This window comes from Corylus avellana, chromosome ca6 (genome assembly GCF_901000735.1).
Source record: "Corylus avellana chromosome ca6, CavTom2PMs-1.0".
Lineage (NCBI taxonomy): Eukaryota > Viridiplantae > Streptophyta > Magnoliopsida > Fagales > Betulaceae > Corylus > Corylus avellana.
Window position 1 is genome coordinate 26,828,624 of NC_081546.1, and position 16,181 is coordinate 26,844,804.

Consider the following 16,181-nt stretch of genomic DNA (forward strand, 5'->3'; position numbering starts at 1 on the left):
TAATAACCCAAGCTAGTGGCTCTCAGGCTCTGTCCCAAATACTTGACTGCCCTGCACAGACTCGCTCATGATCAAATTCTGAATATGTCTCAAGCATTCACGTACAGAACCCCATTTGTCAATTGTACCAAAAGATCTGAAAAATGGCTTGATTGTCTCCAAACCATGAAGAGTTGATCGATAATTAAGTGCACAAATCAAGAAGCAAATGCAGGAGCATCTGCTAACAAACCTCTGAAGCCACCGCATTTAAGAGTGAACCCAAAACAAAATTAACAAGCAATATGAGGTACTTACAGGAAAAAGTATTGAAAAGAAGCTGGCTGGTTTAAGTGCTGGGGGAGATTTCATTGGTGTAGTTGTGATTCACCCAAGTGGTATATCCTCTGCACCTGAAATTCTAATGCCCAAGGTTGAAGAATTCCTCTTTTGTTGGTACCAATTGGATTCCAAGTTGCCATCATCATCATCATGGTGTCTCTTAGAAAGTTCAACACCATCCATAAAATCTACCGCTTTCTCTTTATACCTACGTACCAAATTGAATCCGCAACTTTTGAAGAACATTGATGCTGACCTTAGCTTAAATTGAACTCGTAGATTTTCCCCCTTTAGCTTAAAAGATTCAAGAACATTATAATGCAACCATACATGATCTGAGTGAAATTGACCAGGGATATCTTCCTTCACATAAGAATAGATTTCTTCACCACCATTGATGACTTTAAAGATAATTCCATAAGCATCTTCATCTTGCCCACCCTTTATTATTTCATCTTGTCCATCAGGGATATTTGCTTTTGTTCCAATAACAACACACAAAGCAATTCTTGTGATGTCTCCATCCAAATGTGCAAGCCCATTAATAGGTATTTCACATGAATTACTATTTGAAACCTCTTTAGAATGGCTAAACCAATCTGGAATCTTATCTCCTGGAAATATACAGACAAATTTATAGTCCTCAGGATATCCCTGTTACACAGATATGACAAATTTTCAGTGAAAAGACCTACAAATTAAGGCACACATTAACAAATATATATGTGAAAGATATGTACGTACCTTATTCAATAAACGAAATTGCACATCATTCCCTATATTTTCACACATTTTATGACAATCTGACAAGTCAATCCATTGAAGCGCCGGTAGATCATATATATTATTAGATTGAAATCTTTCCAATGACGTGCATCCATGTGCATCTACCTCTTCTATTTTTGATGGAAGTTTCGAAATTTCTCGAAGTTGCTTGCAATCTTTCAAGGTAAGGCATTTCAATTCAACAAATTTGTTGAACCATGTAGGAAGGCTAACAATAGCACTACTTGATAGGTCTAGTTCTTCCAAACTGAAAAAGCAATCTTTGGATTCTGTTACAACACTATTTACAAGACTTGATGATTGTAGTGTTGGAAACAGCCTTCCACGCCCCATAGGTTTTGGTGGATCCCACGTATTAAACAATTGAGATCTTCTACCTTCTAAAAATATTTCCAATGACATGCACTCCCTAGCTTTCACTACTTCTACATTTGGTGGAAGTCCAATAATTTCTCGAAGTTGTTTGCATTCATTCAAATAAAGAAATGTCAACCCAACAAAACTTTCAATGCATCGAGGAATGGTAACAATATCACTCCCTGATAGATCTAAATGGTTCAACATAGAGCAACAATCAAATGTCGTAAAGAAATTTGATTCTGATAGGGCACAATTTCCAAGATCCAACCATTGAAGTTTTGGAAATGATATTGAGGAACAACCATCATTAGAAACGAGGAACGGTTGGACTGATTCCACTGCTGATGAAATTTCAAATTCCTTTGTGGATGCAATAGAGGGTATGGATTGTCTGTTATTTGGAAACTTTACAACTTTTGAACAACCTTGGAGATCAAGTTGCTGTAAATGTTGCAATTGATAAATGCTATTTGGAAGATTCATGAGGTTTGTGCAACCGCCTAGATCTAATGTTTTAATTCTAACAAGGTACCCAATGGATGAAGGCAATCTTTCTATACTAGTACAACCGTTGAGATTCAAATACTCTAAATTTTGTAGTTGATAAATGCTATCTGGAAGACTCGTAAGGTTTGTGCAACCAGCTAGATATAATTTTTTAACCCCAATGAGGTACCCAATGGATGAAGGTAGTTTCTCTATACTAGTATATTGAAAGTCGATGTGCTCTAAATGTGTCATTTGACACTCAATTTCAGGAAAGTTCTTAAGTCTTAAGCAACCACGAAGGACAAAAGATTCTAGAGATCTCAACTTGAGACTTCTCGGAAAACTCCTAAGATTGTAGCAGTTTACAAGACTCAAATCAACAAGCTTGTCAAGAAATCCAACAGAATGATGAACCTCAACTAAACTTACACAATCGTCAAGAATCAATGTCACTAACTTTACGATCCTTGAAACATCAGGGACTTTTTTTAGGAATTCACATTTAGTGAAATCCATAATTTTCAAATTTTGGAAAATCTGTCAAGAAAAAGAGGAAATAAATTAGTTCAAAAAATAGTTTACAACAAAATTTAAACAAATAAATATTAAAAACAATAATTGTACCTCAACTCCCTCCAATCCCTTGAGGTTACTGTGAGGCATTCTTAAAATAGCAAGTTGCTTTCCATGAAAATTGGATGGAAAAGATTCTTCGGGATATTTAGGCCAATAAAGGAACCTTAACTCATTAGGGAGAAAATTAAGCTCTTCAGAAAAGCGTGCATTACGGCAGATAAACAATTTAAGCCTGTTCATCTTCTTGAAGACTTCGGAACTCAAGTGTATTAAGTCTGCTTCAGGCAAATCTACCAATATGGCTTCAACTATCTCTGTTCCCTAGCAAAACAATGAATAGTTAAGACAACCAGCAAAATCGTAACATAAAGTTATTCATATTTTAACACTTGCTAGAACTATGGTCATGTGTGTTAAAATTTGTGTCTTATGTTCTTAAGAAATACATTACCAAAAGACAAACCACAAAACACTCCTCAAAACACAAAATTATTTTATAAATTTGTATAATTCACTTGTTGAATGAATATTTAAAGAACAAATGCTAAACTTTTGCAAAGGTCCAACATAATTTATTATTTAAAAAAATTAATAATTAATTTTCTTTTTTAAAAAAATAGGGTGTTGATGCGACCAACCTAAGTGGAGGAGAGTGGTGGTCAGGATAGCCGTACAGCCAGCCATGTACGTGTCGAGGTGGGCAGCCACCCCCATCTGGTCAAGGTGGCCATGCTGCCACCCTTATCTTTTTTACTTTTTTTTTTGTTTTTTTGCTAAAGGTGGGATTAATTTCTTGCGTTCTCCAACAAACTTTACAAAGAAGTAATCTTTTACTATCATATTAAATGCCTCTAACTTAATTATGATTTTCATGAAATGCAATTCCAAAAGGAATCATAAATATCAAATAATTTTGGGTGGTACTATATCATTAAATCACACAGCTTAAAATATCTTATACTAAAATGGAGTTCTTACTTGACTGAATTTATATGGTTATCCGAATATATAAATATTCGGATACAAGGGTGGGGGGTGGGTGGGTGGGACTAAGATGGAGGTGGAGGACAAATTTAGGCAGCTTTTCCCCTATATTTCTTCTTTCCACTCTCTAGTCCAACATTGAATATAGATATTATGTGTATAAGGATGTATTATAATTAGAAGAAAAAATAAGAATGGAAGCACAAGCATGTTTAGAGTACCCATTCCCCAAGTGGCACCCACACAAACCACTTCTTTTTTTGCAGCCTTCCACCTCTAGAACATAGTATGAAAGAAGAGGACGAGGAAGTGGAAAAGAAAAGGCTCTTTGAAAGGCCATGGAAGAAATCGTTTCTATATACTTGGTAGAGAAAATTGAGGAATCTCTAGCTCCCTATGTTAAATAGAGAAATCGATGCCGCACTTTCCCTATTAAATTAAGTTCATTCTACTTCTTCAATTCTTTGCTGTAACGTATATGTGATACATGCATATATAGCTTTTCATCCTTTCTCATGCAAAAAGAAAAATCAATATTTTTCTAGTACCTTAACTCATGAAAAAAGAACCAAATGTAAAATTAAAATCGATTTTTGATATAATTCTTACCATATTTTGTTCTAGGACATAACGAACATCTTCATGAAACCACAATCTACTGCGCTTGCCAGGTTTGTTGGGTGACTCTTGACGAACAATTTCTCTACCCACTTCTTGCACCAAGTCATGCATCACCAATGATCCATGAGATTGAGTTATGAGACAGTTATCCTTCAAATCTTCGATGCCTGTATATGAGCAAAAACCAACACTATCTAGTATTTTTGTAACATATTCTGCATTCTCTCCTTTAAAGAAACACGCAATGTGAAGGAAAATATCCTTCGCATTTGCATTCAATCCATCATAACTTATTCTAAGGTTTTCTAGAATATCATTAGGAGGAATTCTTTTGTACGCCTCCAATTTACTTTTCCAAAAACGTGCATCTCTACCTTTTAGAGTCGAGCCTAGCAATGTTAAAGCTAGTGGCAATCCTCCACTATAACGTATTACATCTGTTGTGACTTCCACATAATGATCATGAGGTTTATCTCTATTAAAGGCATGCCAACTAAAGAGTTGAAGAGCTTCATTATGATCCAACTCCTTCACTTGGTATATTGAACCAACTCCATGTGCACGAAGTACAAATTTATTTCTTGTGGCTATGATGATTCTACTTCCTAAACCAAACCAATTACCTTTTCCAACTAGGTATTTTAATTGGACTAAATTGTCCACATCATCAAGAACTAGAAGTACCCTTAAATTGTGAAGACTTTCCTTTATCAAAGTAATTCCTTGATGAACATTTTCAACTTTTAGACTTGAGCCTCTTAGGATCATAGCAAGAAGTTCATTTTGCAAATAGATCAGACCTTCCTTTCGACCGGAAGTTTCCCTAATGTCTCCAAGATAACAACTTCTTTGAAACTGAGAAGCAATCGAGTTATAGATAGCTTGGACAAGAGTTGTCTTACCAACTCCACCAGTTCCAAAGATTCCTACCATGCATGTACAGTCATTCTTCTCTATATCTAAAAGCAACTTCACAGCTTGCACACGAGACTCTATTCCAACCGGATGCCGGGCAACTTGGAATTGCGTCTGTTCAAGTAATATTGGATTCACCCATCCAATGATTTCACGTATAAATTCAGTTTCAATCCTACCAATACAAAAAGATAACAAAACATCTAATGAGTTACTTCCATTTAAAAAGAATAGAAATGATGTATTAAACATGTAGGACTAGAAATAATAGTTAGTGGTACAAAAACTATAATATACCACAACAAATGGTAAGTTCATTTTCAATTATTAGGTCATGAATTAGACCGTCTAAAACAAAAGAAGCGGCTGAGTTCAATTCTTGAAAGAAAATTATTAAAAGATTGATTACAAGTAGACCTTTTTAAATGTAAAAATAGTTCACGTGTAGAAAGCAGGTGTATAACGATGTACTATAATTAGAAGATAAAAAGAACAATCGGAAGGCGCAAGAGTGGTTAGAATACCTTTTCCCCAATTCCAAAGGCTTCCCGGGAAATTGGGCAGCCTCTGTTAGGGCTTTCTTCCACATCTGGATCTTCATTTTATCATCCTTGAACTTGTCTTCAAGTTGAGTGAATGCTTTTCCGACACTGAAGGTTTGATTCTGTACTTCCAACTTATCTACGTTGTAAAACACTGGTAGAACCTCTTGCCCCTTTGTTTTTTCACACTCAAGTATCTTCATTAACTCATCCAAGCACCATGCAGATGATGCATAGTTTTGAGAGAATATAATGATTGATATCTTTGACTCTTCAATGGCTTTGAGATGTGTTGGTGAAATTTCTTCTCCGCTTGTAAGCTCGTCATGTATGAAGGTGGTGATTCCGTTTTGACGCAGAGCTGAATATAGATGTGCAGTAAAATTGGTACCAGTATCCTCACCTCTAAAGCTTAAGAACACATCGTAAGCCCATTGACGGGTGAAAGAAGAAGAAGAAGAGGCTCCTTGAAAGGCCATGGAAGAAGTGATTACCTGCTTACCGCTTCCTAGAGATAACTGCAAATCTCAAAAACGATGCGGATGTAAAGTTAAATAGAGAAGGCAACGTTCCAAAGGCCGACGCGGATGTAATGAGAAACTACTTAGGGAACTTCTTTTTTAGGGAAAAATATAAAATGGCCCCCCAAACTACCAGTCATTTTTAGGAAGTTGTCGAGGTTTCTTGGCTTTTTTTTTTTTAATTAATTTTTCTGACGTGTGAAGGACCTCTTAATCTTATGATCAATTTTTGACCAATATCTATGCATTTCTTTTCTTCATTCTTTTGCACCCGTTTTGCAATGGATTTGGTTTGTTATTCTTTTAGGAATGTTATGCGTATACATCTCAATCAACAGCTTAGAGTTTGTTTGGGATTGTGTTTGAAAAATAGAGCTTTTAAGTCAAAAAAAGTTTTTGGGCAAAAGTTTCATTTTTAAGCTTTTGCCAAATTTTTTTTTTTTTTTTTTTGTGGCTATTTTTAGGCTTTTTGAACCATTAAAAGCGTTTTTTATTTTTTTTTACCAAGCGCATACTTTTTTCTTCAAACAGATCTTTTTAGTGTTAAATGCACTTTTAGGCCCCTCAAACGTAATCCCAAACATACCCTCAATTGATAAAGTCCTTTCAAATTTTTAATTGAAACAATTTTTCATATAAATTATCAAAAATTGTCAATATGTCAGAAATACTCTTAATAAAATTTTAATAAAAAAAAAAAATCAGTGTGAGAATTTTGAGAATTTTTTCTTTTTTTGAATTTATTATATTATTTTTGTCTTATTAAAAAAAAATATATAATCATTTTTGTTCTTTTATTAATTTTAGGGGGACATTGTCAATTTTTTTGATAGTTTATACGAACATTATCGCAATTGAAAGTTTGAGGTGAACATTATCAATTAGGTTATAGTTTAAAAGGGTCAGTAGACTTTTTTCTATTTTTTTTATTTAAAAATGATTTATGTGATATAAAGTAAATAGAAATTTTAAATAATAAAAAAAAGTAATTAATTTGATTTTAAAAGTACGAATATTAAAAGTTTTTTTTTTAATTTTTTTTTAATTTATTTTTTTTTTAAAGTGAGACTTAGGGCCCGTTTGGAAGTGTGATTTCAATAAGTGCAATTTTAAAAATTGCGTTTTTAAAAATTACGTTTTTAAAATCGCACAAGCATTTGGTAAAACATGCTAAAAAGTATTTTTTTATCAATTGAGTGTTTAGATAACATTAGCATATTATTGCGCTTTTATGGCCAAATTACAAATAAGGATCTGTCACTGCTCATAACGCAGTGCACAATAATCGAAAATCAACTTTGAAAAAAAAAAAAAAGGCAATTTTTATTCATAAAGCCGCATCAAACGATTCAAACTACAAAAGCGCATATACAACAAACAGAGAAAATACAAAACCACAAAAAATATACAACAAACAATGAAAACACAAAAACCCCCAAAAAAAAAATCCGCATAAACACCAAACGGTGGAGAGGTTTACAAAAGCAAAAGAGTTCTATAGGATGAGATGCTTACCTGCAGGGGCAGAGAGAGGATGAACAACAGCTACACAAGAAACAGCAAAGGGGCGGAAAGAGGATGAAGGGGCAGATAGAGGATGAAGAAAAAGAAGAGAAACGGATGGTTTTAATATATTTTATGTGGGTATTCTTCTAATTTTTTCATTCCTGCTCAAAAATAGGCAAATATTGCGCCAAATTTTTGTTTAAGCGAAATCGTGATTTTTGTTTAAATTCGCACTTTTTCAAATAAGCACAATCTAATTAGCTTATCCAAATCGCGGATTTTTTCACAATTTTAAAATTTGGGTTTTGAAAATCGCAATCCCAAACACTCAAAACTTGCGATTTGGTTTAAAAACTCAGATTATTTCTCTGAAATCGCACCCTCAAACGGGCTCTAAGTACATATATATAGTAACCACATATAGTGAAAGCATTGCATAATTTTTATTATTAATTAATAACCATATATATATATATATATATATATATATATATATAATAAAAGCATTGCATAATTTTTATTATTAATTAATAACCATATATATTTTGTTACCTATTATTAATTAATAGCCATAAATTAAAGAATATAAAACACATATGTATAATAACCATATATAGTGAAAGCATTGCATAATTTTAATTATTAATTAATAGCCATATATATTTTGTTACCTAATATTAATTAATAACCATAAATTAAAGAATTCAAAGCACATATAATAACCAATTATACATATACCAATTAAATTTTGTTACTTAATATATGTACCAATTAATATTGTTATCTAATTTTGTGTACCAATTAATTAAATTTTGTTACATAATATAGGTACAAATAATTAATTAATTTTTGACGTGTGAAATAATGGCACGTCAATAATTATTGACGTGTCAAAATGTGACACGTCAAGAAAATATATTGAAAATAATTAGAGAAAAAAATTATATCATCACTTATTTTAAAATAAATATTATATACTTAAAACTAAGATAATACATATAGGTATTAATATTCCTACAATATTGAAAACGTGATATGTATTAATACTATATCACTTTAACTAATAACCATATATATTTTATTACCTACTATTAATTAATAGCCATAAATTAATGAATATAAAGCACATATATATATATATATATATATATATATATATATAATAACCATATATAGTGAAAGCATTGCATATAAGAGTTAACTAGTTTTATCAAAATTTTAATGGGTTTGAATATTTCTCTTAATATATGACAACATATACCAACTATAAATATACCAATTAAATTTTGTTACTTAATATAGTTCCCAATTAATATTGTTATCTAATTTTGTTAACCAATTAATTTTTCTTACCAATTAAAATTAATTTACTACCTAATTTTTTTTAATCCATATTGTATAATTAATTTACTACCTAATTATAATTATTGGCATGTGGAATAAAGGCACATCAAAAAATTTTGATGTATCAATGGAACACGTCAAAAATTTTTGACATGGCATTTCAACACGTCAAAATTTTTTGACGTGTTCAAATCTGACATGTCAATAAATTTTTTATTGACGTGTTTATTTAGACATGCCAAAAATTATTGACGTGGCAAACATGAGTTACTGTTTGCCATGTCAATAAAGTCCCTGTTTTTTGTAGTGTCTCCTTAATCTTTACTTATTTGCTTTATTTTGTTACATTAGGGACAATGTAATTTTTAGGGGGAGAAGCTTGATGCTTGATATTTGTCGTTGTTTTGTTTATTTTATATTTTCACAAAAAAAAAAAAAAAGGTTTTGCTTCTTTAGCATGAGTTTTATGTTTTAAGTTCATTATGCTACTTCTGCTAAAGAATGTCATTGCCTTCGTGCTTAATTTATTGCACATGCAGATGGCCACATAAACATGACTCTTTGTTAAGGATATAAGTGACTTAGAATATCTTGAGGATAACAAATGTCGAGATTTCTAACCCTTGTGAGTTTTGAGCCAATCATTCTTTGTAGAGGGTAAATTTTCGTGAGATCATATGTCATTTGGAAGCACAGAAATAAATTCATTATGTTAGTCTCATTATTATTCTATTTGGCCGAATGCAAAAATCATGTATTTTATGCCACACTAGAATCTTTTGAAGTCATGAATATTGAAGAACTATGCAGATCCTTGAGAGATGAGCTTTAGCTATTTTTCTTTATTTTGAGCCTCAACATTCTTCGTATGATACACTATCACTAGTCACCTCATTGAGCCATATAATTAGCCTTTCTTTCTTAAACCCTTTCTCAAGTGTTTCAAGAATGAATTTTATCAAATTATTTCGGTGTGGTGGATTAGTGATTCAAAAGAAGATGAAGAAAAAAAAAATCGAAAAAAAAAAGATCAAAAGAAAAGATTGAAAGAGAAGAAGAAGAAGAAAAAAAAGGTTGATGTTCAAGGGTGGAAGGTATACTATGGGAAAGAAATATAAGTGCTTTATTGAAAGAAAATTGGAGAGAAATTAATTGAACATACAAAAGAAGCCGAAGTCCCATTTATCTTGAAATACTTCTCACTTTTACCATCACCTTTTTGTTATTTATTTCCCTTTTCTTTAACCCTATGTTATGTCCCAATAAAAGTCCTTATTTGATCTTGAGGAGTGTATGGTTCAGACATGCTCATGACTAATCAATGAGTGCGGTGTAAATTATTTTCGGCATCCTTTCATGAGACTACTTGTTCTTTCTTGATTAAGCATTTTTCATATGATTTATATGTGAGATATTTGCCTTTGCTTACATTATTCCACTCACATATTCTTCAGAGTGTTACACCTATTTCTGAGTGATTTTAATTGTTGAGTGTTAACACCGGTAAGGCTTGAATCAAAACATACTTTCAAATAGAAATTCTATTTCGTGGTTATCTTGACACTGAGAGAGTGTTTGCGTTGGCTAAAATTTTCATTCACATTGAGTTTTGAAGGCACGGGAAATTTCTTTGGTAGTTGTTAGTATTTTGACTTTTTCTTCCCATGAGTCCTTGTTCTTATGCATTGTTTTGAATTACTAGAGAGTAGCAATAAGCTAGGGGGGGAGAGGATAATAGCTTAAATTAAAGTGTCTATCAAAGTAAGCTTTATCAATTCTTGCATTTTATATTTAATTGTGGAATAATATTTAATTATTAAATGTGAGCTTAAAATATTTTTATAATGCAAGTTATTGCCATTTCTAGGAAAAGAAAAAAGGAATAAAAGAAAAGAAAAGAAAAGAAAGCCAAAGGAGACTTTTCCCATGAATTTGCAAAGCCATGTGTAGGTGGGAACTAGCAAAACAAAGACGAAGAAAGAAGACTTAAAAGGAGAAAAGCTAACGTGGGGCCCGCAATAAAATAGAAAATAGAAGAAATTGGACACCGCATGCGACACAACAGGTCAAGACCGACTACAAATCCCCTATAAAAGGATTCTTATTATTTTGAAAAGGAGAAGAGCCATAGCACCGGTCTTGGTTGAGAGAAGAGGCAATACCGCAAAAAAGAAAGGAAAATAACAAAGCAGAGGGCTTCATGCGACTATTGTTGAGTATTTAGGGATTTATTCTTAATATTCAAGTTATTTATTTTCTATGTCTTTCTATTTATACACTGTTAAGTATTTTAATATTATAAGTAGCTAAGGCTAGGGGTGAAACCTAGTATTTTTATCAATTGTTCTTCGTAGATTAATGACTGAATTTTGGGATGCTTTTTAATTTGAGAATAATTTCATGTGACAAGTTTATTTTAACTCATTATGATTTTTGTTTATATCAAATGCTTACTTTGTTTGATTTGTTATGATTGAAAAATATATTGAGTGCTTAATTTATTGTCACATTGTTATTAAAAAATCAAATTCTCAACAAATCCTTGTTCAATCCTTGTTCGAAACCTTGGAAGACGACTGTCCAGAGTGGCCGAAAATGCCGCCATTGGAGCTACCATACATCGTTCAAAGAATTAGATCCTGCTACCTCTTGCCAACACGGTGATCCGATTTCCTCGATAATAGCACCAAACCACAGATCTGCCGCCACCAAGTTTAGTCCACCAAGAACGCCGCTATCTGAGCCCTGACATGTTGCAGTTCTATTTTTGTGTTGCATACACTCCACGTGCAGCCTTCACCTTGGCGCGTCAGCCACGTGCTGGTAGAGCTTCTCCATACCCTTCGCCATGTGCCATTCAACCCTAGCACTATGTCAATTCTAGGCCACGTTAGCCCTAGTGTAGCATCAACCCTAGTGCCACGTCAGCACCTATGCAACGTCAACGCTTCTACCACATCAGCACCCTGCCACGCCAGCACTTTGTCAGGCCTAATTTGATCGTTGACTTTGACCACATTGTTTGATGGTTGAATATTGACTTTGACTGTTGTTGCAAGGGTTGGCAAGGTGTTTTCTACTTATCTTTTCGTCTTGATTTCATATGGCACAAAACGTGATTGTTTATCATGTTCAGGCTCTATTGGATGGCACAAATTACACTCTGATTTTGCATTTGAAATCTCTAGATGACACAAATCTCTAGATGCCTAGTCTCAATCTATGTGTAGTTTTCTTAAAGGTTGTAAGCTTTTGTTTTATGTGACAGGGGATGCCAAAGAGCCCACTAAAGGCACTACTTACGTGGGATAGCAATCATCATCAGATTCTTACGTGGTTTTGCAATACCACTATTCCATCCTATTTCCGTGCTATTTGGCAGTTTTGATGAAGGTAAGGGTGCTTGGAATATGCGAAAGCTGGTGTCCCTCTATATTTCTCAATAGTTTACTAAAGGCAATTACGGACCAAATGGTCATAACATCAAAAAACCTTAAAACATTTGTTAATAATCAAATGGTCAAACTATAATAAAAACTTTTTAATGACTAATGGTCAAAACTGCAAAGACCAATTAAATTGATTTAGTTTTTTGCCATAAAAATAACGAACAAGCTTTAATGTCTAAAAGTAAATTTTTTTCAAGAATTAGTAAACCAACTGCTTAAAAAAAAAAATGTTTGTAAGATATGTTACAAAACTTTGGCTCTTGCTCATAAAAATTTTTGACTCTATCCCTGGAGGAGTTTATCCTCTTCACCGTAAATATTCGTAGTGTTCTTTATATGACTTCTGGGCCTGCAATAGTTACTTGCGCCGGCCAAGTGGGTAATGGGTATTGTCGTCTGGTGCAGGTTCTGCATCATCTCTAGCAATGCATCCATGCTATAAAAACTAGGGTTAAGTATTTTTGTAGTACCTCGGTTAGTACTTTGTTTTTTTTTTTTTCCCTCTAGGCTTTCAAAACAACCAACTCTAGTACCACACCTATGGGAAACTACAAAATCGATACCACGTTAATCTCTCACGTGTCACTCCTAAAATATGCCACGTGTCCTAAAAATAAAAAATAATAAAATAATAAACTGGGGTACTTTTTTAATGTGTAAAAGGGCATCCACTTGATTCCAAGATACTCCAATACTGTATACACTAACATGGGAGAAACTTCTATATGAAAGTGAAGAGGACTTGGAAAATCTATCAGGTGAGAAACATGATATATGGGTGATCTTGTTGCATTTTTTAGTGACTATTAATGATTTCGTGCAGATTTGTCAATTGTCCCTGCAGTCATCACCCTTTATATTCTCCCAAGATGAAAACGATGAGATTTGTCAATTGTTTAAACACCAGCACTGCACAGCTAAAACAGTAATTTGATATGTTCTGCTATTGAAAATTCCTCTTCAAGATCTTTACCAAGAACCACAGAGTTTTAGCCAAAAGGGTAACTGAATTAAGAAAACATGAGGGAATGAAAGAAAGAACATAAAAACTAAGGTTTACACATGTAGAAATTGAAAGAGGATTACTTTCTATTTAATCTTCACATATTGCCCAATCACTTGAAAATAATACTGGGGCTGGAAAAAATATCAACTGAGATCCAAAACCATGGAAAGGTCCCCAGCAGCAATAATCAAAACTCTGCCACCAAAGAAACAGAAAAATGTTGTTTAGTTTAAAGGAATTTGATTTGGTTAATCTTTTATTAATGCACTTAGAGATTTTACAAAATCGATTGCAAGTAGCACCCACTTCCACAACTTTAAACATGTCCTTGCAAAATTCTGAAGTCGTAGGGATAAGTACATTGATTATTTATGTGGAGATGAACACAACAATAAGGTCTCATATGAAGTAGAAAAATTCATTTCAGAGTATAAATGCTCATTTGAGAAGATGATAGAAAAACCATGATAAACGAAAAAAGAAGAAGAAGGTAAAGGCCTTAAATTCTCATTTCGCCTACATTCCTTCAATTGAGGAATGAGAAAATAGAGTCTTTCTTGGCTTAGTAATTGAAGTAATTTTAAGAGGCCTACTTGTGTCCTACTAAGAATGATGATTGTGCTTTTCTGTAATAAATATAAATGGTCCTAGAACTCAACGATTCGTTGGTTAATTGAGATATAGATAACATGATCCTTTCTCCATTTATTATAGTGTGTTACTATATCAAGCTAATTTTATTTTTATTTTATTTTATTATTATTATTTTTCTCTTTGCAGTTGTTGCTTAATTTTTTTTTTTTTTTTAAAAAAAAAAACAAAAATAGAAAGAAAGACAAAAAAAATAAATTGGTGATGAAAATCTAACTAGACCTTGAAGAAAGAAAATAATTTCCTTCTCAACAATTAGCAAAATTGCATATCGGGTTAACTCCAATCTTATAAAAGAGCATGGCCAAGATTAAGAAGTGCCAAAAGAGCATAATACTTTTTTTTTTTTTTTTTGACATGTCCACACAAGGGAAGAGGGAGGAGAGGGGGGATTCGAACTAGTGACTACCGATTTATGAGGTGTGGTCCACAGCCGATTGAGCTACTATTTGGTGACAAAAGAGCATAATACTTGCACAAAAAACAAAAACAGAAATAAAAAAAGAATTATAAAGTGAGGCTATAGAGAGTAAAATCACTAACGTGACATCTGAAGTAGAAGTTGCAGCATGTGAGTTGCCTGCCAGATTGTCCAAGTCCAGCAAAACACAAAAAAACCCAAAGCAAAAGGAACTCCTTCAGTATGCCAAGTAGGTCAAGAATTTATTAGTTTTCATTGCTGATGAATTTATGCCACCAAAATCGTAAAGCAGAAAACTATATATAAAAGCACGAACAAGACCCTAAAAAATAAAGCAATAGTAATTTCAAAGGGGTAACAAAATCGGATTTGAAAAAAAGATAAGTAAATCCACACCTTAATTACATTATTCTCTTCATACGAATTCTAAGTGCCAGGTGTTGAGGAATGTCACTTTTGTTGTCGGTAACAATTGGATTCCAAGTTGCCATCATCATTCATCGTCACCATCACGGCATCTCTTTGAAGGTTGAATTAAATCTATCGCTTTTTCTTCATGCTTTCGTACCAAATGGAATCCGCAACTTTTAAAGAACATTGACTTTGAATGTTTCATAGATATAAAATTCAAACCTGTATCATACTGGAAAATACTTGAGCAAACTTGAAGATTATCTCCTCTCTTTAGCTTAAAATCTTCTGGAAGAACATAGGAATGCAACCATACTTGATCAGAGCGCAATGATCCATAGCAAGTTTTATGGCAATCTCCAAGAGGACAATAGATTTCATTACCATCACTGTAGACTCCAACAATAATTGCAATTTGATTGTGAGGATGTTCTTCATCTTGTCCACCCTCTGCTACTATGTTATCCTGTATATCCACTCATTCAAAATGAGTAATTTGGAATCACTACAAAAAAATAATTTTTTTTTAACTGGAAATTTCTGACGTTTTCTAGTGTCTGACACGTCAGAAATTTTTTCTGACGCGTGTCCATTGTCAGAAGGATAGGTGTCAGGAAAAAAAATTTCCTGACACGTCAGTAGGTAAAACGTCAGAAAATTCTGACGTTTCACTGTCTCACACTTCTGACGTGGGAGAACTAATTTTCTGGCATGGTAGTTCTGACGCTCGCCAGAAAATTAAAAAATTAAAAAAAAAAATTAATTTTTTTGAAAAATATTTTCTGGCATTTTTTTTTTGAATTAAAAATTGATTAATTTAAATTATTATTATTTTTTTTCATATTCCTCTGCACAGCAGCGTGAGGAGCTGCTGTGCAGATCTGTGTTTCTCAACACAATTGCACCATGGTGCAGAGATCGCACCATCTCTGCACCATGGTGTGCAGAGATGGTGTGATCTCTTCTTCTTCCTCGATCTTCTTCTTTTTCTCTACTCTTTTTTTTTTTCTTTTTCTTCTCTTCTTCTTCTCTTCGATCTCCCTTTCTTTTTCTTCTGCACCTTCTTTTCTTCTTCTTTTTTCCCTTTCTTTTTCTTCTTCTCTTCTCCTTTTTTTGGTTCTCCTTCTGCCTAATTTCTTGCATCTGCCGTGGAGAGAAGGGAGATCTAGAGGAGACAGACAGACTGTGGGAAAAATAAGTGAGGAGGAAAGAATAAAAAGAGAAAAAAAGTGGAGGGAAAATAAGGAGGGGGAAAAATTTCAAAATTTCGGTCTTTTT

At 33.1% G+C, this 16,181-nt stretch overlaps 1 protein-coding gene across 1 annotated transcript; it reads right to left on the bottom strand.

The window, feature by feature from the left end:
* Window positions 1-523: 523 nt before the first annotated feature.
* LOC132185485 (disease resistance protein RPV1-like) lies at window positions 524-6,073 on the bottom strand. The gene is made up of 6 exons (XM_059599251.1): window positions 5,577-6,073; window positions 4,126-5,227; window positions 2,581-2,853; window positions 1,066-2,340; window positions 652-975; window positions 524-529 (listed from the first exon to the last, which is right to left on the bottom strand). Exons 1-6 carry the CDS (start codon window positions 6,071-6,073, stop codon window positions 524-526), a joined length of 3,477 nt encoding a protein of 1,158 aa, XP_059455234.1.
* Between the last annotated feature and the right edge of the window lie 10,108 nt (window positions 6,074-16,181).

Bases quoted from the DNA above. Each gene is read 5' to 3' on its own strand.
- LOC132185485 (XM_059599251.1), bottom strand. From the start codon at position 6,073: ATGGCCTTTCAAGGAGCCTCTTCTTCTTCTTCTTTCACCCGTCAATGG. The intron at 2,854-4,125 runs GTAAGAATTATA...TTGTTTTGCTAG, and splicing joins ATGTCCTAGAACAAAATATG to GGAACAGAGATAGTTGAAGC. The intron at 976-1,065 runs GTACGTACATAT...TCTGTGTAACAG, and splicing joins AATTTCGTTTATTGAATAAG to GGATATCCTGAGGACTATAA.